This window comes from Notothenia rossii, assembly GCF_949606895.1.
Source record: "Notothenia rossii genome assembly, chromosome: 3".
Taxonomy (NCBI): domain Eukaryota; kingdom Metazoa; phylum Chordata; class Actinopteri; order Perciformes; family Nototheniidae; genus Notothenia; species Notothenia rossii.
Genome location: NC_136901.1, coordinates 35,697,848 through 35,724,951, shown reverse-complemented (window position 1 = coordinate 35,724,951; position 27,104 = coordinate 35,697,848). Strand labels below are relative to the sequence as shown.

At 43.5% G+C, this 27,104-nt stretch overlaps 2 protein-coding genes across 8 annotated transcripts; one reads left to right on the top strand and one right to left on the bottom strand.

Annotated features, from left to right (window-relative positions):
* The first annotated feature begins 353 nt into the window (after window positions 1-353).
* On the top strand, window positions 354-21,196 carry LOC307032159 (protein mono-ADP-ribosyltransferase PARP14-like). 3 transcript variants are annotated; one of them, XM_079669958.1, is made up of 14 exons: window positions 354-776; window positions 13,466-13,590; window positions 15,415-16,944; window positions 17,034-17,273; window positions 17,522-17,746; window positions 17,822-17,876; window positions 17,992-18,138; window positions 18,222-18,281; window positions 18,371-18,547; window positions 18,777-18,959; window positions 19,044-19,664; window positions 19,959-20,095; window positions 20,248-20,428; window positions 21,028-21,196. In XM_079669958.1, exons 1-13 carry the CDS (start codon window positions 605-607, stop codon window positions 20,317-20,319), a joined length of 3,744 nt encoding a protein of 1,247 aa, XP_079526084.1. In that variant the 5' UTR covers window positions 354-604; the 3' UTR covers window positions 20,320-20,428; window positions 21,028-21,196. The 3 variants fall into 3 exon arrangements, with proteins under 3 accessions (XP_079526084.1, XP_079526086.1, XP_079526085.1); XM_079669960.1 differs by lacking the exon at window positions 354-776 and adding an exon at window positions 12,486-12,637 and having other exon boundaries at window positions 13,466-16,944; XM_079669959.1 differs by lacking the exon at window positions 354-776 and adding an exon at window positions 12,558-13,134 and having other exon boundaries at window positions 13,466-16,944.
* LOC307032160 (uncharacterized protein) lies at window positions 1,399-7,432 on the bottom strand. 5 transcript variants are annotated; one of them, XM_079669961.1, is made up of 9 exons: window positions 6,393-7,111; window positions 5,878-5,964; window positions 5,395-5,502; window positions 4,989-5,052; window positions 4,662-4,723; window positions 4,115-4,317; window positions 3,496-3,655; window positions 2,607-2,713; window positions 1,399-2,365 (listed from the first exon to the last, which is right to left on the bottom strand). In XM_079669961.1, the coding sequence occupies exons 1-9, from the start codon at window positions 6,520-6,522 to the stop codon at window positions 2,300-2,302; spliced, it is 987 nt and encodes a 328-aa protein (XP_079526087.1). In that variant the 5' UTR covers window positions 6,523-7,111; the 3' UTR covers window positions 1,399-2,299. The 5 variants fall into 5 exon arrangements, with proteins under 5 accessions (XP_079526087.1, XP_079526089.1, XP_079526088.1 ...); XM_079669962.1 differs by lacking the exon at window positions 6,393-7,111 and adding an exon at window positions 7,375-7,432 and having other exon boundaries at window positions 1,403-2,365; XM_079669963.1 differs by lacking the exon at window positions 5,878-5,964 and having other exon boundaries at window positions 1,401-2,365; window positions 6,393-7,098.
* Window positions 21,197-27,104: the final 5,908 nt, after the last annotated feature.

Below are 27,104 nucleotides of genomic sequence, written 5' to 3'. Positions count from 1 at the left end.
CATCATGACTGCATTACACTAACAGGTATCAGGGTTCATGCAGAACAAGATTAACCACGGGAATCCCACTTTAAAGGTTCTGCCAGCAATCAATCTGTACATAAGGGAAAGCAAAACTAAATAAACTGAAGAGCTTCAGACTGGCACTCTGGAGAAAGGTATAAGGTTGGATAAGTAGTTATTTAATTTAATCTGGCTTCGTATGATAAAAACTACTCGACGCAGTCCTCTATTGATGTTGTTGTGAGCTGTGTTGTGGAGAAAATCAGCGACGTAAAACGCTGTGTGGGTCATAAGAAGGCACGTCAACGGTTACGTCATGACGCAATAATTCACCTTTGAACCTAATTCACCTTTGAACCTTCATCTGTAACAATGAGTGGACCAAAGAAAAGAAAAGTCGACATTGAGTGCAAAGTCTTTAATGAGGAGTGGACAGCTAGATATTTTTTTCACGATCTGCTACTGGCCCGGCCCGTCTGTCAAATTTTAAAGCTCATAGTGGCCCCCGAGTCAAAAAGTTTGCCCACCCCTGCTCTAGACGGACACCTTCTAAGAAGCATCACACTTTTTACAACTTTTGAAGTTCAGAATTGCAGGTAAAATGGAGGAATTAAAACATCCACTGTTCTTTGAAGCGAAATATTTGACAGACAAAGAGAAGGAAAAAGTCAGGAGGCACTTTCAGAAAAGACGGGATTCTGGTGGAGGTGATTGTGGGATGATCGAAAAAGCTGGAGGCAACACGTATAAAATCTGTTTCAAGGAAATAGAAGGTGAGTAATCCTATTTAGTTCAACTAGTAATGTGTTGTATATACTTTGTAGCAGGGTTTCCGCCAGGATTTTTTCTCGCCGGTCAAATGTCCAGACAGAATTTATTTTACCGGATAAATTTGAAACTTACCGGTCATGTTTCAATAATAAGAATAATAAGAATTGTGTAGCAGAGTTTCCGTTATCAGGTAATTACCGGACTATGACCGGATATGCTGATGTTTAAAACTCAGTTAATGGGAGTCATTTTTATATTGCTTCAGTTTATAATCGTAAAAAATTCAGATTAATTTTTCAATAAATGATTATACAAACGACAGACAACATCATATTACATTCAAACAAAATACTTGTAGTAGATGAAGTACATTATTCAAAAGTTTACATTAACTTTGGATAATAACACGGGAGAAACGGATCTTCTCTTTTCCTCTCTCCCTCCCTCTGGCCCATTCACAAACCGCCCCCTACACCTACACCCACCCCTACACCTACACCCTACCCCTCCGTTTGCGCGTTCACTCGGAGGGTCCGCCATATTGAGGGCTGTTCCAAAGCAACGAGTGTGGAGCGGTGTCCCAGCTAACAATTGCACGTGGCTGCCACGTTACAGCCACGTGATGCTGTTGTTGTGACAACGTGGCAATTTACGTGGAGGCCACGTGATTTTGTATGGTTGAAATAACGTGGTCACCACATTGAAATGTAACGTTGAAATGTAACGTTCACACCACCTTTAGACCACTTTCTATTTGCAATTATATTTTCTTTCGATTAGCTTTAATTATGTCAAAGTAATCAACACAACTCAAATTTTAATAATACACTTCTTAGACAATTTTATTTGCATTTCAATGGTTCAAATGCATAATACATCATGACATGATTCAAATTGACAGATAGATATATATCAATAAGAAATTCCATAAACCCATAATTAATTTTAGGACATGTAGACAGTAGAATGATATTTTTTATCATATTTCTACAATTATGGACATTTAAATATTCTCTGCAAACTTAAGGTGTATAAGTAACCAGTTTAATTTGTATGTTCCTGAACAAAAGAACATAATGAAGCCATGGTCAAATGTAGTAACACAAAGAGGGATATAAATGATATCAATTGCAATCTCTTTATATGAAGGCATAACAGGTTTACCTAAACTACTTTCTAAGTACCTCAAGGAAATAACCTAACAATAGATAAAACATTGTCCAAGGTAATACAATAATAGCTGGCCAGCTGAACATTTGTGGCTTTCGAACCGAGACCTTGTAGACTAAATGAACATTTACGTTGGTGGCGCTATATGTATTTATTCAGTTATTATATATATGAATGGCAGTAACATGTATCTACTACGTAGGTGAATTTAAATGAAATAAAAATATTTATTTATTCAGTTATTATATTTTTTGTACAAGCTGGCCGAAACGTCCGCCCCGACAAATATACCTGGCCAAAACGTCCGTTGGCCGAAACGTCCGTGCACCAATGACCAGGCATAATATGTGAAATGTTAATCTGAATCTGTATCTGTATCGACTGCAGATGCGACGCTCTTCCTTCTCTTTGCAGCAGGTTCCTAAAAAGCAAGAACGCACATTAGGGAATACATGGTATATTAGAAAATAAAATCCTTAATTGTTCCTAATTGATGAGTAGTGATAATGATAACTAACTTTGTGAGAATGCAAAGATTTAAGTACTGATGACACATACTATATGTCAAAGTGGTAAATTTATGTGATATGTAAATGCTTTATTGACAGACATTTGGAGAGATGGACCAAATATTTAAGTAAGTCACTAGAATCCACTATCACCTTGTATTTTGGCCCTCCTTTTTTCTTCGGTGCATATTTGAGATTTTCGGACAGTTGCTCCTCCACCTCGGAAGCCTTGGCTTTAGGATGGTTTTTCAAGCATGCTCCTGTAGGAAAAGTAGCACAAAACTGCTAACCCCAAGCAATACACGGAAGAAAGGAAGAGTAACAAGTATATGTACAGGTGAAAGAATTAACACTAAAACAACTATTCCTCACAAATCTAAACTAAATAATCCTAAGGCAGTTTTATATTTTAATATTTGTAATTAGAATGGTATTCACAGACGAACACAGGATACATCCCCCAAATCTTTACTGGCACCAAATATTCAAGACGGCCAGACAAATGGGTTTCTTGCTGAACCATTTCCCTCATTATCATGATCACCCACTGGGGACCAGTATCTCGCACTTGGGACCAATATCCCCATTAGCGCCGATGTAGGATCAATATCCCCCATTATCACCCACCTGGGACCATTATCGCTAACCGAGATGATTACCCCCCATGAACAGCTGAAAAATGTACGCGGTAGTATGGCCAAACCCCGGAGAAAATTAAGAAAATCCAAGATGGCCACAACAATAAAGATATAAAAATAGAATCAGCACCAAAATCATGAGGGTTCTTGGCCCATGGATGACCAATACTCATACAAATAAGTACATTAGAATGTCACATAGTTTTTGAAAGATCCACTAATGAAGATGCAGACCCAGACACGTACCCACTCATGCACATGAAACATAACATCCCCAAAATGGTCGTTTCGGTTATAATAAATGATAATCAACATGTTATATTGAGTATCTCTGGAGTGCATCAGGCGAGCTTCATAAAATACTGAAGAAGCAATTGCATGCCATTTATGACTTAAACACTTACTGATGAGGACCTTGGTGACCGACAGGTCAATCAACGCGTTCTTGCCCTTCTTTCCCTTGAGGCTATACGTTGACCATAAGGCATTGGTTCCCAACTTGGAGAGCATCCTCCGGATGGTGTCTCCGATGTTGTGGCCACCCAAGGAAGTCATATAGCATGTCTGCAATGTAGATAATTAGTTTTCTTAGTAAAAAACCCTTGAGTACATCCAAGTGAAAATGCTAAATTGTCAGATATATATTACAAAGGCAGCATTGAATATAACTACTACAGTTTTGAAATAATTCAGTGGTCCCAATTATGTCTATCTATCTATCTATCTATCTATCTATCTATCTATCTATCTATCTATCTATCTATCTATCTATGCCTGCCTGCCTGCCTGCTGCCTGCTTAGGTGCCTGTCTGCCTGACTGTCCGTCTGCCTGCCTGTTTAGCTGTCTGTGTGCCTGCCTGTCTGTCTGCCTATCTGTCTGTATACCTGTCTGTATGTGTGCCTGCCTGCCTGCCTGTCTGTCTTGGTGTCTGCCTATCTGTCTCTTTGGAAGATGGAGTTACTTCTTCATAAAATTTAAGCGATTCTTAACAAAATAAGTTTTTCTTTCACAATGGAACATACCAATTGTCTCTTGAAGGCCTTATCTGTAAGCCTCTCACAAAGCCTATCCAGCTCCTCAGTACTGCTGACAGGGTCTGGTAGTACATCGTCCAACTCCTCTCCTGCTGCTCTGCTGGCACTTGTCAAGAAGCGCAGCATTCTAAGGATTTCCCCCTGTGACTCTTCAAGGTTTTGCATATGCATCAGCATCCTGCTCTGGAATCCTGTAGCAAGATAACACAATTCCACATTTTTAAATACTATGCTTAGAATTTGCATCTATTCACCCACATACATGTATAATGCATTAAGGCAATTGCGACAAATGATTCATTACATTTCATGTTGCGTTGAAGTTAAACACATATTTCAAGCAACGGCAAGTGCTAGATCCCAAGCTAAACGTAAATGGAATGAGAAAAAAATGCGAAAAGGATGCCATAATCATCAATCAATTTGTCTCAAAAGAACACAATGTTTAGAATGAAGAAATCAAAATTGAATATTTTCTGGATCACAATTTTGAAAAATATTCTTGAAGTAAAACTGTTACATTAGGCTTTGTTACCTGTTGGCTCACTTTCAGGATTTATTGCAGCAGATGTAGAAGCTCTGGGTGTTGTGGGGGTGCTGAAAACATAACATGAAATTATTACTTCACTGCAGTACATGCCAACAGTAAGCCATAGTTACATGGCATGAGTAGTAACAGAGATTCGCTACAGCTTAATATCAGATTGGTCTAATGTACTACATGTACTAGTCTAAATGCTTTAGCACAGGGTGACTGTACCAATGAATGGCCTAGACCAATCATGGTGAGCAATGAGATATACATGTACGTACTACTCTCAGTAAATACTTGGGTAAAACTACAAAGCCTCAGATTCCTTACCTGGTATGGAAGGGTTGCTTTCCTCCACGATGATCCTCAGACAGTCGTGCACTTGAAGTCATCACTGTATACAGAGATAGTAATGCAATTAATTTATAAATGTCTATATCAGAATACTTAAATTAATATAAAGCGAAAGGCTAAATGGAGCAAAGTGAATACAGTGGTGCCCCTTTTGAATGACCTCATATTTAAGACCACGTCTCTTGGGAGCCCGCAACATCATGCACCAATGGCTACACATCCCATGCTATTGAACCTCTTATGAGAGACCACCCTTTATGACAGATCGGTTTGGCTTGGCAGATGGGGTGGTCTCTCAAGAGGACCAATGTATATCATTACTCGAAACCGTTTTTTTTTTTAAATATGAAGACAAATGCACAATGTCAATAGTCCTAAATACCTGATCTTGTGTCACTGTTAGGACACACAGGAGACTGGATTCTATGCCCAGAAATAGACCTGGAAGGGGTACTGGTACTTGGTGATATCGCTCTCGGTGCAGAACAGCCTTAAACAGAATTTAATGAGTGTGGTTATCGATAAAACATTAGTAATGCATTTTTGATTAGGACATGAAAGCAATACTTTATTTTCACTGCAAGAAGATACTCCCAAAATATCAATTTACCGGTACTGATCTACCTGGTACTGCATAAATGTCTGTACCAAAAAGTAATCATTGTTCTATAGGTCAAAATAGCCCATAGTTAGCCAGTTAGATACTGTGTTTAAGAAAAGGTTGGACCTCCTGGGAATAAAATTAGCATACAAGCAAATGCTGTTTTTTTTCTTTTGTGACTCAAGCTTCATGTTGAAACTAAAATAATTGAAATTAACAGTTGAGGATATAGCTCTACTTGATCCTTGTGCCAACCTCATTTACCATTTGTCCGTTGAGGAGGTGTTGGTAGCTCGGCCAGAACTAGAGCAGGGACACTGTCACTTGCCTCCAGTATCTCCCCTTCTTCGTCTGTATTAACATTATTTAATAAAGATTAACAGGTGAAGTGAAGCACCACATTAAATGACATTTAATAAAGAAAACTGAAAGGGTTAATATTTCTTATTCCGTTGAACTGTTTTTCTATTAATTTGTTCCCATAGAGTACGTTCGTCTATTAACTGGGTAGTCGCTATCTATTGAAAAGTCGGGACATATCTCAACCAGATATAGATCTCCCACGGATTTAATGTAAGCTTTGTTCACACAGCCCAGCGGCCCTGCTGAAAAAAACAACATGGAGGCCGAGTCCGAGATTAGGCCACACATGAGGCCACAAGGCACCTGCTTAATTTCGGCAGAAAAAGTGTAAAATATGCTGAGAGCTGTGCATAGAACACTCCCCCATATGTTCATGAACCGAATTACAAAACTTTAAAAAAGGATGGCTTCCTTACCTGCAAGTATATATTGACAGTTCTTGACTTGAATAAAAAAAATGCGGTTTAGGCCTAACGTTCCAGAGATTGACAGCGTGTCCTCGTTTTCGCAGATCCGTTTAACCGTTTGTAGGTCGCTGAACGGCATTAATTTTAACCAGCGCTAGTGGGGGCATCGAGGGACAGGAAAGGGTGTCGAACTGGGAAAAACGATCGAATAACTGTCTGTTTTGCAAAATACATCCCATCTTCTGGGAGAATAGATGGATATTTGAGGGACTATATAATTTGTATGCGTATGGATCGACCAGGATGTGAAGTGGTAAATCCAGAACACTGAGAAAAGGCGCGAACGAAATTTGCCGTGATTGGTTGAATTCTTAGGCTGGTGAGAGCATATACAGTTATAAACATCAACCAGTAGCGTGGCGTGGGGAAAAAATTAGGGGAAGCCAATAATACGTCCTTTCTTTTGGGTCGGGGGTGTGGTGGTCAATGTAATAACGTAACCAGATGAGTGATTACAGCGCCCGGTATCATTTTACACACATTTGTATCATACAGATGCAGGACTTACACACGCCTGTTATCTGACCGACAGGTCCGCACGCACTCTCCAGCCGAAACTCTAATAAGCATTCATTCACAAACTAAATCAGGAGACCTTTAACGTTTTACGTCCGGTTCGCTCCTTTGTTCCTCGCTGTACACAGCTCCAGTTTGGGCATTGGCCTTTCATCAGATTGTATTTGTTGTTGCTGCTGCAGCGGAAGTTTAGTACAATTATTTTTTATTAAATACTCCGAATCTCCACCCTCCATAATTGCACTTGCTTCAGTTGCTTGCTACTTTCTAATGGCGGTGAGAGTGGTGCAGTGACGCTATCTATCTTCTATCGATTAGATTTATGATTTGAAAATTATAAAAGTAGGCCAGACATGTGGATATTATCCGACTGAACAAAACGTGCATTTACCTAACAGGTTCGTTTTCCACTGACCTTTTTTCGAGCTATTTTCCAAAATCCTATGGAGAAATCCCATTGCTATTTTGTCGAGGGAAACCGAGCGCAGCTTACTTCCGCTTTTTGGGACGCGTCACTGCACCACTAAATTGATGCGATTTGATTGGATTGTGAGGCAAGGGAAGCCAGCTGCCTCTGGCTTCCCTTGGCATGGCCCTGACCAATCGCAGGTTGGCAGGGGCATGACGTGAGCCTCATCTGATTGGTCAATCCCTCCATTTTTTTTCACCAAGGGAAGCAAATTTCGGCTGGCCTCCTCTCGCAACAGAGAGTGCAATCTACGGTTTCACCGTAACATCTAGAGGGGCGCTGTTTCACTCTTTGTAAAATACTCAATGAGAATGGGGGAGAGACGGGCCGGCAGCAACACACAACAAAGAATTTCCGAAACTAAACGAAGTGTTTTTATTTATTTATTAAAATTATAACTACAATCCGAAAAAACAGGGGAAGCCTGGCTTCCCTTGGCCTCCAGGAGAAAACGCCACTGACATCAACAGCAACAAATGGACGAACAATATTCAACTACATAATAGAGTAGACTCCATCTATTTGCATACAAATCATATGTATGTGCACCCACTTGCATGGAAAGGAAAACGTTATATTTCAACGTGGCCACAACGTGGTATTTATACGTTATATTTCAACGTGGCCACAACGTGGTATTTTCTTTGTAAAACCACCCAAGTAATATTTTTTGCACAAATTACTATCCTTCAAACTCATATTCTGACAAAAAGGAAATAAATAAATAAATCTATAACATTAAACAAATCAGTATTTTTAGACGGGTGCTTGTGGTGAACCACAACGTTGGGGCCACGTGGCTACCACGTTGTGCACACTTAGACGGGTGCTTGTGGTGAACCACAACGTTGGGGCCACGTGGCTACCACGTTGTGCACAGTGCCACCAAACTACCACTTTTAGGCCACGTGGTGGCAACGTGGCGTGTTAGCTGGGGTGGAGGCGGAGTGGTCTATCAAGCCCTCTGTCATGTCTCGCAAATTATGTTAGTTAGTTTTTGTCTTGGTCTAGTGATTTTCCCCTTTATTTTTGAATAGTAACCTTCCCTCTCGTTTCAGATACTCTGACCTCCCTTCCTTGTGTGTCTCCCACTCCTGTGATTGTCGACCCCGCCCCTGATTGTTTCCACCTGTTCTCCATTACCTGGTGTATTTATTGTCCTCGTCTCCCTTTGTCCTGTGCCAGTTCGTTTCGTTCCTTGTGACTACCACCAGCATTAGCAATCCAGGATTAACCCCAAGCAGAGCTTTGAGCCACGTCTTGTTTAAGTATTTTTGTTGTTCATGCTCCTAGTGTTTTTCCTCTTTAAGAGTGATTTTGTTTTTGTACCACTATCGTTGAGCTTTGGTTTGAATAAAACCTTTCTTTTGTTAAATTCTGTGAGTTGTGCATTTGAGTTCATACCCGTTTAATCAGTCGTAACAGTACGAACTGGCCTAAACATGAACCCAGCCGACTCTGAACAGCTGAGAGCAGCGCTTCGCTCTCAGGGAGGCCGCCTCGCTAAACAGGAGGATCAGTTAACGGCCATCCAGCAGGGAGTATCACACGTCACAGACAGCCAGAGGGAGTTCGAGTCATCTGTTACAAACCAGATTAACCACCTGGCGGGGCAGATCCACCACCTGCTCGCTCACCTCAAGACTGAGCCCTCACACCCACCTCCGGCCGGACCCGAAGCGAATGCGGACCCGGCGCCCGCTTCCCACACCGTGTCAATCCGCCTGGCTCCGCCTGTGAAGTTTTCCGGGGAATCCCATGACTGCCGTCCATTCCTGGTGAATTGCAGCTTACATTATAGCCAACTACCGACAACCTTTCCCACGGAGAGATCCAAGGTGGCTTTTATGATTTCCCATCTCACCGGACGAGCGGCGGCGTGGGCTACGGCTGAATGGTCACGTGACTCGCCGATATGCGAGTCTTTGGAACAGTTTACGGACTCCCTGACGAACATTTTTGACCACACGTCCCCAGGCAGGGAAGCAGCTCGGGCTCTTTACAAGTTAAGTCAAGGAAGACGCAGTGTGTCAGACTACGCAGTGGAATTTCGCACCATTGCGGCCGATAGTGGCTGGAATTCTTCTGCTTTGTTCGATGCCTTTATTAATGGGCTTTCTGACCCTATTAAGGATCAGCTGGCACCCTTGGATCTGCCAGTGGAACTAGACTCTGTCATTGCCATGTCCATAAGGATTGATAACAGACTTGCTGAGAGGAAACGGGAGAAGGACAGGGCTGCACTACCCTATTTCCACCCTAGAGGGCACTCCTACTCTTCTCACTCTCAGGAGACTGCCATGCCACGTTCCTCTTTCCTTCCATCCCAGAGATCAGCGTCCCCCAACAAGGCCGAGGAGCCAATGCAGCTGGGACGTGCCAAGCTGTCCACGGAGGAGCGGCGGCGCCGCCTGCTGGAGGGAAGATGTTTTTACTGCGGTCAACAAGGTCATCTTCTCTCTGGATGCCCGGTAAAAGACGGGGCTCACCAGTGAAAGGGAGGGCACTGGTGAGCCGTCTTTCCACGGCAGACTTTCCTCCCCGCAAGTTGACCAACATAAAGGTAATCTGCCATGAAAGAAGTAACTCTCAAAAAGTGTTAATTGACTCTGGGGCTGACGAAAGCCTGATGGATTGGGGATTAGCTCATGAACTGAGACTTAATACTGAACTTTTGTCGTCCCCTTTGAAAGCCAGTGCTCTGGATGGCAAACTTCTATTTCATGTCACACACAAGACCGAACCCGTCACTATCATGATTGATGATCATTGTGAACTCATGTCGTTTCACCTGTTTAATTCTGCTCAACATCCTCTCATCCTAGGTTTTCCCTGGCTAACCAAGCATAACCCCTATGTTGATTGGCGGTCAGGTAAAAATTAAGGGGTGGGGGCAGGAGTGTTCACAGGATTGTTTTAAGTGTGTGGGAAACATGGCAGTAGGAGGGGTTTCTGGGGAATGTAGTACCGATCGGGTTACTAATACTCAACATAGCCTGGACCACAAGAATCTCGAGTACATTAGGAAGGCTAAAAGACTAAATTCTCGCCAATCAAGATGGTCTCTGTTTTTTAACCGTTTTAACTTCACTCTGTCTTACAGGCCGGGGTCCCAGAACGCCAAGCCGGATGCCCTGTCCCGTTTGTTTGACCCCGAGCCGGTTGCCAAGAAGCCTGAATCCATCCTGCCACTGAACCGTGTGGTAGGGGCGGTCACTTGGCAAATAGAATCTGTGGTGAAGCAAGCTAATGGTGAGAGCCCAGCACCTAGTGGTTGTCCGCCAAACCGTCTGTTTGTGCCTGTTACTGTACGTCCACAGGTCGTCCATTGGGCTCACTCATCGCTGCTCACCTGCCATCCTGGCGTCAAGAGGACCATATTCTTTATCAAGCAACGTTTTTGGTGGAGATCCATGGAGCGTGAGGTCCGGGAGTATGTGGAGGCCTGTCCTGTCTGCGCCCGCAACAAGACATCCTCCAGGGCACAGATGGGGCTGCTCCAGCCGCTTCCGGTTCCCAGCCGGCCCTGGTCTGAGATTTCCGTGGATTTCGTCACTGGGCTCCCAATGTCAGAAGGTAACACCACCGTACTCACGGTGGTGGACCGTTTTTCTAAGATGGTTCATTATATTGCCTTACCCAAGCTGCCATCTGCCAAAGAGACGGCAGAGATCATGATGACTCATGTGTTCCGTATCCATGGTTTCCCCAAAGATATTGTCTCAGACCGGGGTCCGCAGTTCATCTCACGCTTCTGGAGGGAGTTCTGCAACCTCATCGGGGCGTCGGTGAGCCTGTCATCCGGGTACCATCCGGAGTCCAATGGCCAGACCGAACGCCTTAATCGGGAATTAGAAACTGGGCTCCGCTGCCTCAGCTTCCAGAACCCTTCCTCCTGGAGCAGGCATCTCACATGGGTAGAGTACGCCCACAACACGCTCCCCACGGCCCCTACTGGGTTGACTCCCTTCCAGGCTGCCTATGGGTATCAACCTCCTACCTTCCCGGACCTCGAGAAGGAAGTCACAGTCCCGTCCGCCCATGCCCTGGTTCGGCATTGTCACCGGATCTGGTCCGCCACCCGCAGGGCTCTTCTAAGGAGTGGGGAACGCATGAAGGTGGCGGCAGATCGGAAGCGTCGGCCAGCTCCGGAGTACAGGCCCGGCCAGAGGGTCTGGCTCTCTACCAGGGACCTTCCCCTTCATGTGGTGTCACGAAAATTGGCACCTAGGTTCGTAGGCCCATTCCCAGTGGCCAAAGTAATTAACCCTGTCTCTGTTCGCCTTCGTCTCCCCAGGTCTCTGAGGGTTCATCCCACCTTCCATGTGGGACGACTGAAGCCGGTAAAGGAAAGCCCCATGGTTCCCGCGGCCAAACCCCCTCCACCCCCCCGAATGCTCGACGGCGGCCTGGTCTATACGGTCAAGCGCCTGTTGGCGGTCCGGAACAGAGGCAAAGGGAGACAGTTCCTGGTTGACTGGGAGGGTTATGGACCAGAGGAACGCTCCTGGATCCCATCAAGATTTGTTGAGGATCAAACTCTCATGAATGACTTTTTTCGCCAGCACCCTCAGGTTCCTGGGCCGTCAGGAGTCGTCCCTAGAGGGGGGAGTACTGTCATGTCTCGCAAATTATGTTAGTTAGTTTTTGTCTTGGTCTAGTGATTTTCCCCTTTATTTTTGAATAGTAACCTTCCCTCTCGTTTCAGATACTCTGACCTCCCTTCCTTGTGTGTCTCCCACTCCTGTGATTGTCGACCCCGCCCCTGATTGTTTCCACCTGTTCTCCATTACCTGGTGTATTTATTGTCCTCGTCTCCCTTTGTCCTGTGCCAGTTCGTTTCGTTCCTTGTGACTACCACCAGCATTAGCAATCCAGGATTAACCCCAAGCAGAGCTTTGAGCCACGTCTTGTTTAAGTATTTTTGTTGTTCATGCTCCTAGTGTTTTTCCTCTTTAAGAGTGATTTTGTTTTTGTACCACTATCGTTGAGCTTTGGTTTGAATAAAACCTTTCTTTTGTTAAATTCTGTGAGTTGTGCATTTGAGTTCATACCCGTTTAATCAGTCGTAACACCCTCAAACAGCGAGTCTGCAGCGGTGCTGACTTGAGACCGGTCTCTCCCTGACCGGAGTCACGCTGTGTGTGTCCGTCAGGAAACACGCTGTTTACAAGTTGTTCCAGCAAACATCCACTGATAAACGACGATGGTAACAACCTCTTGATAACTTCATATGTTTTTAACTTAGGATCATACCTGTGTTTAGTCTGGAAAAAGGTAAATTTGTGTGCATTTTATTATAAAGTTGTGTATATTTACAGACCGTTGCAAAAACTAAGAAGCTTATAAACATCAGGTTTAAAACTAAAAGAGATTTGAAACACAATGAAAGATGTTTGGAGTTTTATTTGAGTTATTCATTTAAACTTTTTGTCTAAGAGATGCTGATTTGAAATCGTTGTTACATAGAGTTACGGCATGTCCTGTTTCTGCCGGAGAGAGGGGAGGCCGTCCCAAAGCTTGCTGCTGTATTTTCTCCCTCCATCTGACAGGAGGGAGCCTCGTAGAGCTGCGAGTGTGGCTACAGACGGAGTTCACTCCGTCACGGAGGGGTAGGGTCGAGGGAGTGGTTTGGGATTGAGCCTCTCTCTCCTGACAGCCCGTCAGTTTCTCATGCAGCTCGCTAAACAGTGGGCGGAGCTTCAGGTGATTATGCAGCAGCTGATCTGATCTCTCTCTCTCTCGCTCTGGTTACACTTCACTCGCGTTTATGTCCATATCGGTCAGATCCAGCTCTCCTGACCGGCCTTTGTAGAGAGCACAGATCAAACTATTAAGAGTGAATATCAGCCGATAATGATCGGCGGCCAATCGATCGGAGCCTCCCTAATTATTACCGGACAGGTTTTGAATTTACCGGTTTTTATTAAATGTTACCAGCTAAAAAACAGTAATTATCGGCTAGCGGAAACCCTGCTTTCTAGTTGTAGTTTACATGTAGGATGTTGTTGAGACCTTGGTATTTGTGTTTATACAGACCAGGAAAGGGTGTTGCAGAGGAAGTTTCATAATATCTCCCTTCCTTCTGGCGACTTACGTCTAAATGTGAGTCGAAGTTATTGCCCAGAGACCCCGGATCAGCCATCTACAAGTCAACCGAAGGTATGCAAACATTAGCTGCACCCTTTATGGTAAAAGATACGTCACAGTCAAATAAACTTGCTTAACCTGTTTGAGGGGATATCTTCTCAGTCCAATTCCATCAATGACAATGTTATGTACAGTCAGTGGCGAGCCGTGACTTTTCTACCTAGGCCCTCTGACTTGGGCTTAGGAAGCATCCTCTATGTGGGTGGGACAATTTCACAGGGGGTGTGGGCAGGTGGTGGACCTCACCTCCTCTAGGGCAGGGGTCTGCAACGTTTTTGACCAAAAGAGCCATTTTGGTCCCTTTTTCCCCCCAAAAAAATTTCTGGAGCCGCAAAACATATTTCGTAGCTTGAAAGCTTATAAAGTTGTATTTATTGTTATATCATAGACAAAAACTACAGTTTTTTGCATTTATTATGTATTACATGATATAAAGCTCTAAATAAGAAACAAAGAACTCCTATAAGGAGAATTACAAATAATACACAGGCCTACTTTAAAATAAATTAAACACAGCACTTGGGGAGTCCTCAGCACATTTGAAGGAAAAACAATATAATTAAAATGGGCCCACTTTGAAATAAATAAAACATAGCTGAACCCTAAACATAGTTAAATTTTGGGTAGGTAAGAATAGAGAAACCAGCTCGAGTGCGCTAGAATTAGAAAATACGCAACCGGAAATATATCCGGGTGCTAGTGGAGCACGCTCGTGAACTGTTAGCGCCACAGCCTCGCAGCGTGGAAACTGTGGCGTGCATAAAAGAAGACACAGCTACACAAAAAGCACAGCATCTTTACGGCTCATGTGCACGGCTCATGTGTATGGCTTTGAGAATCTGCCTTGGTACAAAGTAGCAGTGAAAACATGGTACGGAATTTCATTGATTTGGGCATTCTCACAATAAGCAAGTGGAATGGATTTGATAATGAAGCACTGACACAGCGCTCTACAAAGGGCGGCGAGTGGATAGAACGATGCACGGACTTTCCACATGGTAAAAGTGGGGGGGTCTAAACTAATAATTTTAAAAGGTGGGGGGGACTTGTCCCACCCTCATATAATGGCTGCGACGCCCATGAATCTATCGATTAGATTTATGATTAGAAAATTATAAAAGTAGGGTAGACATGTGGATATTATCCGGCTGAACAAAACGTGCATTTATCTAACAGGTACGTTTTCCACAGACCTTATTTCGAGCTATTTTTCAATACACTATGGAGAAATCCCATTGCTTTTGTGTCGAGGGAACCCGAGCGCAGCTTACTTCCGGGTTTTAGGACGCGTCACTGCACCACTTTATATACATGCATAAACTTCACAGCGGGCGGAACTTGTCATAAAGTCCGCGAAAATAAAGCCCACCCATTTAGAGGGAAGATATGATTGGTCAATTGTACTGTCATTTGACATTAATCTCTCATTGAGTTACGATAGCTGGGCCCTCCCGTCTTCACAGTAACTCGCAGAGACGGCATTTAACCCTTCACATTCCAACAGAAACTGAACAGGCAGATTCGAAGGATTTATGTCTTGTTATGTTATTTTAAATACAATTAAATCCAGTTATTTTGGTAAAACTAATGAATAATATAACTAAACAAATAAAAAATAAAAAATATTTACAATAAAAATGTTTTTTTTTTTAATGTTATCAAATATGATTTTTTAGAATATCTTAGGTCCTCAGAGAGGGCCTAGAGGGCCCTGACGGCTCGCCACTGTTACAGTACAGCTGTTGTCAAAGCACCTTAAAGTAAACAAAACCCCACATGTTTTACAGATACATTACTACGAATTAATAAAACAATTTATGTTCTTTTTTGCTTCAGACAACCACCAAAGTCAACACAAAGGGCCTTGAGAAGATATTCAAACTAGATATTTTCCTCATGTATTTCCTGAGAGACAATCTTAAAGCATACAAATTATTACAGAAACAACTCTCATGTATCGGCTGCCAAGTAGAGTTAGATTTTGAAGAGGAGGAGGCAGTGGTAAGGGGGGATATTGAAAAGGGACCTGGAGGAGCTTTTGGGGCTGCAGAGCAGTGGGAGTTACAGGTCAATCGAGTCTTGATCAATTTCACTGAGAGCTACCTCTGCTATCATGTGGTTGAGCCGAAAAAAGCCAAAATCCTACTGCAGGACCTCTCCTTTGTGACAGATGATATTAAAGTGTACAGAGAGGGCGGTTATCCAGTGGTTGTGGGAGAAACTGAGGCTGTGCATGAGAAAATAGCAGTCCTCGAAAAGAGCCTGCCAACCCGGAAGGAGTTACCAATTGTGGAGAAGCTGTTCAAGCTGGTAGAAGAAGAGTTTAATCGAGAAATGCGCGCAAAATACCCAGAAGTTAAGATCAACATAGGCAGCGCCATGGTGACCTTAGAGGGGCCTGACAAAGAGGTGCAGTCAGGAGCCAACACACTTGAGGACCTGAAGAAAAAAGTAAAGGAAAAGCGAGTTAAACTATCCACAGCCCTGATGACCTTTATAGGATCCAGCGGTGCTGTATCCAAGTACCAGACCCGCTTCCAGCAGAGACTCAGAAATCCTGTTTCCCTGGAGGTTGGGTCCGAGCTGGTCATGTCCAGTTTATCCTCCGATGCCCTCGATGAGGCCGAAGCCACGCTGCAGAGAGACTTTGATGTGGTCAATGTCGAGCTGCAGGGGGCTCTAACTGCACCTCAAGATCTAGATAGATTAAAGGAAATCCTCTTCAAAGCCAAGAACGAAGCTAACTCTCGAGAGTTCAGAGTGGACGTCAGCTTCATCCCAGGAACCGGTGGAACCCCAAACACCAAAGTACGACTGGTGGGCTACAGAGAAAATGTGAATAAGCTCAAAGAGGTTCTGCATGACTACCAGATCAACCAAATCGGGACACAAGAAGTTCTAAACCTACCGAATCCTGACCTGCTTGACTGTTTTGATAAGATTTTAGGAATTATTGGTATGAAGCAGAACAAAGTGACCTTGAAAGCCTCACTTTCCCCACACCCTTGTGTACTTGTGTCTGGTCCCTGTCGTCTGGTCAAAGAGGCCAAGAAGGATCTAATGTCAGCTCTAGCTAGCCTGACCTCCGACACTTTGGTTCTGGATGGACCGGGGGCTCTGCAGTACTTCCAAGCAGAAGGTAAAGTGGGCAAGGAGTTGGTAGAGAGCTCATTTCAGGTTATCGTCAAGGAACAGGAAGGTGTGCATTCGGCAAATGTGCAAAGTAAACCACGAAGCATCAGCAGCCTTGTAACCAGCGGCTTGGCACCCGGACCCCTCCCCAGATTGCGCTGCAATAATGTTGGAAGCAATGTGGCCATGAAGACGAGCCTGGAGATCAAGCTTGGCAGTCTGATAGATGCTCAGGTTTGAACATTTCCGCTTAACTTTAATTAGAATAAAGAAATCAGCAATACAACCACTCACATTGATATTAATCCACATTGTTTCCACAGGTGAATGTGTTGGTTGTCCCCATGCTCAACAAGAACCTCACTTCTACTAAGATTGGTAACAGTCTGTTTCAAAAAGCCGGGAATGTAATCAAGTCAAAGTTTGACTCGGTGGCAGCGATGTTTTGTACCGTTGCCCCTGGTGATGTCCTGCAAGTTGACGCGCCTCCATCTCTGGGCTGCTCCAAGCTCTTCTTCATCGAGTGCTTGCCATGGGATGGAGTCAGAGGGCAGAGTGTGAAGGTAAAGTGAAATACTTGGTGGATTTAATATTGTTGTAGGTGCGGGCAAAGGCTGAGTTCAAACTCAGGTGATGCATTCAAATGCCATGAATTAGAGCAAAGAATCTGGCTAATTAATGGAAAATAAAACCTGTACTTCATAAATGTTGCTATTTACAACCGACCATTTAAATATAGAAGCACAGAAAGTGTTGTGCAATGCAGGGGTATCTTTTGACACAAACAAAGTTTCAGATTTTTGTTTTGCAGGCGCTTGGTAATGGCCTGAAGAGATGCTTGGACCTTTGTGTACAGCAGGGCTATAGCTCAGTTGCCTTTCCAGTCATTGGACCCGGAGTTGTTTTAAAATACCCAATGAAAGAGGCCATTCAAGTGCTTATGGAGAACATTTGCCAGCTTGGATTATCTGCGTCCTCTGGATCTCTCACCACCATCCAGATCGTCATTAAACCAGGCTACCCTGACTCTGAGGAGGTGACTATGATCACTTGGTTTTAAGATGCATGATTTCTGAAATAAAGTGTTTAATGCTGCTGTTTTTATTTACAGTGCTACCAAGATGTCTACAGGCACCCTAGCTTAAATGTGAACCAGGGAGGACAAGGTAAACGGTTTAACTAAGTATTTAGCAAGTACATTGTTCACCATTTCCATCCGCAATGGCCAAGATTAAAAATCAGATGCACATTAAATATATATTGGAGCGTTGTTTGTTTTAGCAATCTTTAGGTCCCTCACCAGTGACCTTGATGACATCTCGATGACAGTGGGCGGCGGGGTTAAACTACAACTGGTGTTTGGTGACATCACTGATGAGAGGACGGATGCTGTCGTGAACACGACCGACTTTGTTGATTTCCAGATCGGTGAGTGAGAACTAAGGATGCTTTAAAAAAGGGAGAACAGTTACATCCCTTCATTGATTTTAAAATGTATGGTTATCCTACAGGTGTGTGCAAAGACATCTTAACTGTAGCTGGAGCGGATGTGGAGGCAGAACTCAAAGCAGGTAAATAAAAAAAGGACCTGCTAGACATTTTTAAGCAACACACACCTACAACTTCTTTACTCAGCTTTCCTGTTTATTGTTAATTGTAGCCAAATCTACTCGTGGAGACGTTTTTGTATCCAAATCGGGAGAGTTCCCCTGTGAAGCCCTTTTCCATGTCTGTGGACAAAACGATGCAGTCGTCATCGAACAAATGGTGATTCGCATCGTTGAACATTGTGAATCTCTTGGGTTCAAGTCCGTGGCCATACCTGCCATCTGTGCTGGTGAGTATTCTGTACCACTTTCTTTTAGATATAAGCATAAGCAGGATTTTGGGCCCCATGAAAAGATATCACATTGGTTACTTAACATTTTTTTTCTTAATGTTCTAAAATTGTTTGGGCCCTCTTTCAGTCACGGCCCTTAGAATCGTCCTAACTTTTCACCCCCTTACGGTGTCCCTGGATATAAGGATAGAAATGTGTCAGGTTTACTCATTAAATTCATGTGCAGGAGCTGGTGGGTTGGACCCTGGTGTTGTGGCAGGAGCCGTCCTCCGAGGGGTCAAGGATGCCACGTCGTCCTTTGGTCTCAACTCTCTCACTGATATCCGCCTCGTCCTGCTAAAGATCAACGTCTTCCTGGCCTTTAAAGAAAAAGCAATGCAAATGTTTTCCGCTGCTGTGATCAACAAAGGTGATTTACCAGCATAGAAATCTGCCTCTTTGTTCTCCGGGTATTGTCACTAATTGTTAACATCTCACCTACCTTGCCTTGCAGCTTCTGTACCTCAGTTGCCTCCTGTACAACAACAACAACAACAACCTCCATCTGTGGAGGCAGATCTAAGCATTGTCTGTAACAGCTCTACAAGCCAGCAGTCCGTCTTCAGGTTCCTCGGTCTCTCCAGAAAGGATGTTGACGGTGCCATGACAAAGCTGACGGATCTATATCAGGCTCAGTGTTCTTCTCAAACCTTCAGAAAAGAGGAACTGAAAGACCTCACCCAGGACGACGTGAAGGATCTGAAGCAGCTGGTGGAAACCGAGGGTCTGTATGTTGAGTTGAGCCAAGGCACCTTGAAAGTTAGCGGGCTAAATAACGGGGTCAACAAGGTAATGCAGATGATCAACGCCTCCCTACACGGCAACCTCAGAAGAGAGGTGAGAGTCAGGGAGGAGGAGGATCTGTACGCCTGTGTGGCTTGGTGCATCTTGGGACATAGAGGCAACTGGGAGAGGTTTCCCAAAACAGCCAATCACAGTCTGGAGAATAACGATGTAGGAGGAAGGATAGTGGACGCCCAGGGCAACAAGTGGACCATTGATCTGCCGAGGATGGAGGCCACGAGATATTTAGGTGGTCAAACAGCAAAACTAAAACGACTCGAGCATCTGCAAGGTGAGAAGATGATTCTAAGGTGTTACAAAAAGATCCCTGCTTGATACATTCTGGTTAACAAAGGGTCAAAAGTCATGAGAAGTGGAAAAATTCCCTAACCCTTTTCTGTCAAAGGATTTTGTATATATTTTTCATTTTCATCATAAACAAAGTAAAAAGAGGCTAAAACCGTGTAGATATATCTCAATTAAAAACTAAAGTCTGTTTTTTGTCTACATCGAGGGAAAATTACATTTAGTTTTCGAAGTAAAGACCATTTACCTTTTCTCCAATTTGTCCTCCAACATCTCTCAGACTTCACCCTCCCTCTGTACTGGGACAACATGGCTGCCGGTCAAGCTTTGAAGACGGTTGAACTCCTTCCTTCCTATGCAGAGTACCGCACAGTGAAGGAGGCCTTCAAACGAACAGTCGGAAAGACCGTGCTGAAGGTAGGCAATTGCGCCGTCCAGAAAACTATGAATTGAACCTGTACATTTTATTTCTCAATAGTATATTGTACACAGTGCATTTGCAAACATATTTACATCCTTTCAAACAAAATTTTACAGCTTATGTCTTCGTATTTGATTTTTCTTGATAGATCGAGCGCCTGCAGAATGTCCATCTGCGGCGCGCCTATGAAGCTCAGAAGAAGCAAATCTCTGACAAATAAAAACAGCAGGGTGGAGAATGTGAAAAGCTCCTGTACCACGGGACGACCCAGGACAACTGTGATTCCATCGTAAAAACTGGGTTCAACAGGCGCTTTTCTGGGCAGAACGGTAAACATGTTTATATTTAATCTGATCTTATCACTGCTCTTGCATCTGTTTCTGGAAAGCATAATTTCCTACTCTATGTAGCGTAGGAGCTGTTATTGAGTTTGGACTAGCTGTTATGGTTGTAGCCAAAATCTAGGAAATAATCTAGATTTAACTTGATGAACTCTAGGCACCAAAAGGACTTTCAGGTAGGAACATTTGAAAAATTAATTACTGTCATTCATCGACTGACATTCGAAGACTTTCCTCACCATACAAATTGAAATATCTGCCATTTTTTCAAAGGGTTATAAAGATTTATTGTAAATTCCCACCAGACACTTTTTAACGCTGCTATGGACAATCTTACACCATGTACATTCCCTAAGATATTGAAGTGACTGTTATTTTGTTCTTTTATATATATTGATTCTTGTGTTTTATCTTAATGTGTGCATATGTATAAATGTGTCTGTTGATTGTATATATATTGGATATACATATTTGTATATTTGTATCATTGTATTTTGTATTCGGGATTGTTGGAAACGTTATTTCGATCTCTCTGTCTGTACAAACACACAGAAAAATTGACTTTTTTACTTTTCCTTTATTCTCAGCAACTAACTACGGGGAAGGAACATACTTCGCTGTAAATGCCAACTACTCTGCTCAACCCACCTACTCCAAGCCAGCTGCTGACGGTTCCCAGCTCATGTTCGTGGTCCGCGTCCTGACCGGCATCTACACTCAGGGCCAAGAAAACATGAGGGTCCCTCCTCCCGTCAACGACCAGGAGGGCCACGACCGCTACGACAGCGTAGTCGACAGAATTGACAACCCCCAAATGTACGTCGTGTTTCATGATAACCAAGCGTACCCCGACTACCTCATCACTTTCAAGTGAACGTGAGGAGATATGATTTATCATCCCGTGTGGGAATATACAGGTAGAAGAAATTAAAGAAAGTTATAATTTGGGGTATGTTTACGTAAAGTTATGTGGTGTATGAGTTTTATTTTGTCATATAAATGAATAAATATGGATTTGCACATGTGAATGTTCACAATATTCGTACAAAGCCTTAAAAGTTTGGACTATGTCAGATACCTGATTTTTAAACATTATCTGGTCTTTATTCTAATCTACACCATCATTCCTGTTAACCAATCATCTTTTAATATTTTAAATGTAACAATTCAGTTTCCATATTTTTCTACTGCTGTTTAAAACAAGAAAGGAGTTGGTCAGCATTAAATGAAAAGTTAATAAGAGCACTTACAATCAGTGGTGTAGTGGGGATTTTTTTACTGGGTGGACGCTATTTTAAATAGGTCATCCCAAACAATGCCACAATTGTGCACGCGCGCAGTGCACTCACAAAACCGGTATTATAACGATATTCTTTTTGGAAAAGAAGTAACGTTTTTTTGACTGCCATTATAGAGCTGTTTTGTTTGCGTTCTTGAGGGAAGGAGCTGCTGCAAAATCGGCAGGCGGCGAGCTGGTGGTGTCACCCTGGGGTCACGAGCGTGATGACGAATCATAATTTTTTAAGGAAATCGTTTTTATTTTGTATTATAATTACTGTAATGGCAATTTCCTGTTTCTATGTCCTATATATCTTTGCATTACTTCACAGAAGGGTTGAAGAGTGATCCAGACGCAGACACAAACAGATGACATTCCGGTCCTTTGGTGCAGTTTATAATGAGGTTTATTTAGCGTTTAACATACCAGGGTTTAATTGTACAGTTTAGTTGTTGTGGTGAGCATCTGCCGGGCTGGTGGAATCGGTATGCTCTCTTCCTTCTGTGTCCTCGTCCTCCTGTCACCTATGACCTCTTTTATACACCCGGTGCATCTAAACCCCGCCACCAAGTGTTCAAAAATAATATTGCACTATACATATAACTTAAATAAACTGACACACCAACAACACCCATACAATGGCTCCTACAATTACTATGAAATCTATTATGTTTTTGTCATTATTACAACAAATACACACTTGCAACTGATCACACTGGCAATGATTTTATATTTATTAAGACTATTCAAAACAAATCATGCTTCAAAAAAGTGGGGGCTCCAAATAAGTGGGGGTACGGCGATCCCCTGTGTCCAATGACCACTACACCACTGCTTACAATATAAACAATACAAGGTATAGAGGGCTGTAGGTGCCAACATCACTGCAACATAACTTTAGCCACCTGGGAACATGAAGGGTTATTCGTCTTGGTATGAGGACGTTATTCTGTTGCACTTTAGTTACTTGATTACAACATGTACTGTATCTGGTTTTGAATTTGTTTTAGATTAACCACCAATATAAGCAATAATACAATTCAGAATCATTGATGCCGTCTGTATGTTGAGTTACTTTCAGACTGTGCTGTTCAAAAAATAATAATTATCCACAATAACAACCAATTCTCAGCTCACACCCACCCACACCCACCCACCCACCCACACACACACACACACACACACGCACACACGCACACACACACACACACGAATACTTTATTTGGTTCCAAAAATTATATTACATAAGACAGGGAATCAAATATATCGGGGCTAAGCAGCACAGAACACTTAGGGCAGGGGTCCGCAACCTTTTTGACCAAAAGAGCAATTTTGCTCCTTTTTCCCCCAATTTTTTTTGTCTGGAGCCGCAAAACATATTTCATAGCTTGATAGCTAATAAAGTTGTATTTATTGTTATATCAGACAAAAACTACAGTTTTTTTGCATTTATTAGGCTATTTATTACATTATATACAACTGTTAACCTCTAATAAGAAACAAAGAACACCTATAAGGAGAATTACAAATAATACACAGGCCTACTTTAAAATAAATTAAACACAGCACTTGGGGAGTCCTCTGAACATTTGAAGGAAAAAAAAATATTATTAAAATGGGCCCACTTTGAAATAAATAAAACATATAGCTGCACCCTAAAAAGAGTTAAAGGTAGGGTAGGTAAGAATGGAGAAACCAGCTCGAGTGCGCTAGAATTTGAAAATACACAACCGGAAAAAATAGGCCTCTTCCTTCAGACTTTCTTACAGAGTCCCTCAACGCGCATCATCAATGAGGCCACGAGATAAGTTTGTGCACAGATGGAACAGAGATGGAAGGCTGACAGGCAGGTAGGCCATCCAGTTATTTTAGCCGGGTCGGCTAAAATGATTGGTCGTGCTTTTTACAGCGCTACGGCTTCCAGAGATGAATTTTTGTATGTATTTATTGTCAAAGCATTTAATATATTCATTGCTATCGGGACGTTTCCATATTCCATGGAATATAACAAAAAGTGTTTTCGGAAATAAATTACATACCCCATTGAATTATGACTGAAGATCGTCAGCTGTCTTCCTCTCCCGTGTTGTTCCTCGATACGTAAAGGCTGCAGCACCTTTGACAACTTCTCTCTAGATATCAAACATACCGGTTAACCAGCATCGTTTGCTGTGAAAGCATATAACTCTGTCCACACAGAATTAAATCCTGTGTTCCTCCGGTACTTTTCTTTGATTTATCCATAGTTCGCTCATCGAGCCGGGGGTCCCCGCGCGAGTGCCTCCAAGAAAAGGCGCTCGCGCGGGACCGTAGCAGGATGTGACTCATATTTTAGTGGACCTAATTAAAAACGTTTTGTTTTTTATTTATGTGTCACAGTATCACCTCAAAATACAAAATACGAAACATTTTCAACCGTGCAACAAAATATAAATAGTCCTACAAGTACTTTTATTTTATTTCCTTCTTATTTTTGTCTAAGCTCAAGGGAGCCAGAGCAGAGGGCTTAAAAGGCCGCATGCGGCCCGTGGGCTGCCGACCCCTGATTTAGGGGAACACATAGAATCTCCCTCTCCACACGGCTAAGCTGCAGCTTTAAGGGAACACATAGCATCTCCTTCTCCACACGGCTAAGCTGCCAATAATAACTGAAACAGAGCAATATTTGGCAATTTGTTTGGCTTTTCTCTTTGACATTCCAGCAATTCTCAGACCAATCATATTGGATTTATATACATGGCCAAGACTTCCGAATATGAGTATGCTATATCTACACTTGTACCCAAAGCTGGTTATCACATCGAGCAGTGGTTGGTATTGGATACTTGTCCTGGAAAGCCTGGTCCATGTACAGGTCAAAGGCACAGCCTACTTCTAATATTAGCACCTCCCTGTGGTTGGTGTCAACAAAAACAACATCAGGTGTATTTGGGATGTTAGCAAAGACATCATTGGTAAAAACAAACCATTCTGGTAACACTAGCGTGCTTGTACATTTTTGCGCTACATGGTAAGATGTTTTGTACCGCATCAGACACAATGTCCACAATACGGTCATGACGGGCTATGTACAGGCGTTTGTATGCATTACATCCATTTGTTATGTGTGCAATGGATTCTAGGCGTTGTTGTGAATCCTGATGGTTTAAACAGAATGGAGTGTGAATGTGAGGGTACCAGGTGGACAGATTGTACTTAGTGGGTAATACCTGCAGTCTTGCTTTGATGGTAAATGTCAGAACATCCTCACCAACAGCGGCATTCTTAAACACTGAGTGTAAGACTGAGTGGTCAGCAAACCCCAAACAGGCTAGCTTTCCCTGTAGTCTGAGTCCACACCAGTGCTGCCTGATCTCAGACTGCTTCATGCTGAGCAGAACCCTCCTTGCAGAGTCTCTGTGCAGTTCCACAGTCTCTTCCTGAGGTGTTGTGACGTCGGCCTTCACAACCACACTGGGGTCTGTGAACAGTTCATCAGAGACGGGGACCCCGAAGCCCTTGGCCTGAGAGTCCAGTTTCCCAGAGTCTTTCCTCCTGAAGCCGAGGAAGATGTTCTGGTCTGCGCTGGCCAGGGGATCTTCCTTCTGTGTAGATCCAGCAGGAGAGAGGCCCTGGTCATTTCTCTTACGGTGACATGATCATTGTTAAGCATGTGGATGAGGTGGGCTAGCCTGGTGGCTATGTAGCCCCCCCTCTCCACATGGGAGAAAGATGATGCCCTGTGTGGAGTGTGTGTTGAGGCCCACCCACTTTCTGACCAGCTGGACAGTTTTGTTTGTCATTTCTCTCAGTGCCTTGAGAGGGATGTGTACATTGGCAAAGAGATGTTGAATTTTAGCCAAAGCCACCTCTCTCACAGCCTGGAACTTCATGAGGACGGGGAGGGGGGACAAGTCAATCAGGTGGAGACGATGGAGAAACTCTGTAGTGAGCCCCTTGACCTGCTCCCCCCACTCGCCAGCAATGTTAAACCTGTGGCCAAGGTATGGGTAGGTCTCATTACGGGAATACACCTTTATGGGTTGGCCCATTACAAGAAAGGAGGGGGGCTTGTCGTTCTTGGCCTTATACCAGCGGTTGCCTCCACTGCGGCGCTCATGGAGTACGGCACACTTAGCTTGCTTCACCTCCAGCCCTGACCATTGGAGGAACTCATCATTGCGTGCCAGCATGTTAAGGATGACATCCTCTTGTCGTGATGACACCTGCACGTCGTCAGCGTATCCCTGAACAGGATTTGGGGATTTGACATGCAAAGGAGCGCTCTGGTAAATCCACTTCATCCATTGGTTGAGTGCTAGGATGAAGTTCACGGCACTCCAGGGACAGCGAGTTTTTATTCCCACCTTCAGTGCAATCGGCTCTGTGAGCTGCTGCTCACAGATAACCTGGAGAAATTAACCTTGGTACACATTGGATACAATATTCACAAAAGGCTGAGGCAGATGTATTTCCTCTAATGCTTTTAGCATCACCTCATGGGAGAGTGTACCAAACGCGTCTCTAAAGTCCAAAAACACTGTGTCGAATTTAGATGATGAATGTTTGAAATCATCTATTCCGGTTTTTAAGCAAAACACATGTTCGTTCATTCCCTGTCTGTTGATATATGCTTTCTGATGGGGGGAGAGAATCCCTGTGACCACCAGCCAGGGTAAGATGCGGGTGAGTAGGCACTTCATAAAGACTTTGTATACAGTGGGCAATCGTGAAATGTCACGCCAAGTGGAAGGATCATCTGGGACATTGTCCTTTTTTGGTATCCTGTGAATGAGGGCCCCTTTCCATGAAGCAGGCACCTCCTCATTGATCAGGCAGGCATTGAAGATGTGTGTGAGTGTCTGTGTTGACGTGGGCCTGGTAGCTCTCAGCTTCTCATAGATGACCCCATCAGATCCACTAGCCTTATTATTAGGAAGAGAAGCCAGAACAGCATCCACCTCCTCTGTTGTAAAGTCCTGGGTATCTGGGAAATAGCCTGGCTCTATTCTGTCAATGAAATTGTACCAAGGGGGCGTGGCCAGGGGAGTAGCCCTCTGCACAGTTTGACATTTGGCTTTATAATAGTTATACACATTGGCTGTATCACTAACAGTGGGCGGGGTTTCCGGAAAACAGCTGTTATTTAAAATGATATCGATTGCCTTTGATTTTCGGTGTTGCCAGAGATATGCCAGCTTGTTCCTGGAAACTTTCCTTTGCTGCCGTTGTGTCTCTGTCCCGGCGGCCCGCAGCGCTGGTTGTATTCTCTCACGGATGAAGCGAAGCTGCATTTCTATCCAAGGTGTGAGCGAGTCAGCTGTAAGGTCCACCGGGAAGTTGGCAGAAAGAGTGAATTTCTTCAGGATTCTGGCGACATATTTCAGAAGCTGGAATCCGTAGGGA

Excerpts from the sequence above, each read along its gene's own strand:
- LOC307032159 (XM_079669958.1), top strand. The coding sequence starts at position 605 with ATGGAGGAATTAAAACATCCACTGTTCTTTGAAGCGAAATATTTGACA. Across the intron at positions 13,591-15,414 it reads CATCTACAAGTCAACCGAAG|ACAACCACCAAAGTCAACAC; the intron begins GTATGCAAACAT and ends TTTTTGCTTCAG. Across the intron at positions 18,282-18,370 it reads GGAGGCAGAACTCAAAGCAG|CCAAATCTACTCGTGGAGAC; the intron begins GTAAATAAAAAA and ends TGTTAATTGTAG.
- LOC307032160 (XM_079669961.1), bottom strand. The coding sequence starts at position 6,522 with ATGCCGTTCAGCGACCTACAAACGGTTAAACGGATCTGCGAAAACGAG. Across the intron at positions 5,965-6,392 it reads CTGTCAATATATACTTGCAG|ACGAAGAAGGGGAGATACTG; the intron begins GTAAGGAAGCCA and ends ATGTTAATACAG. Across the intron at positions 2,714-3,495 it reads GGTCACCAAGGTCCTCATCA|GAGCATGCTTGAAAAACCAT; the intron begins GTAAGTGTTTAA and ends CTTTTCCTACAG.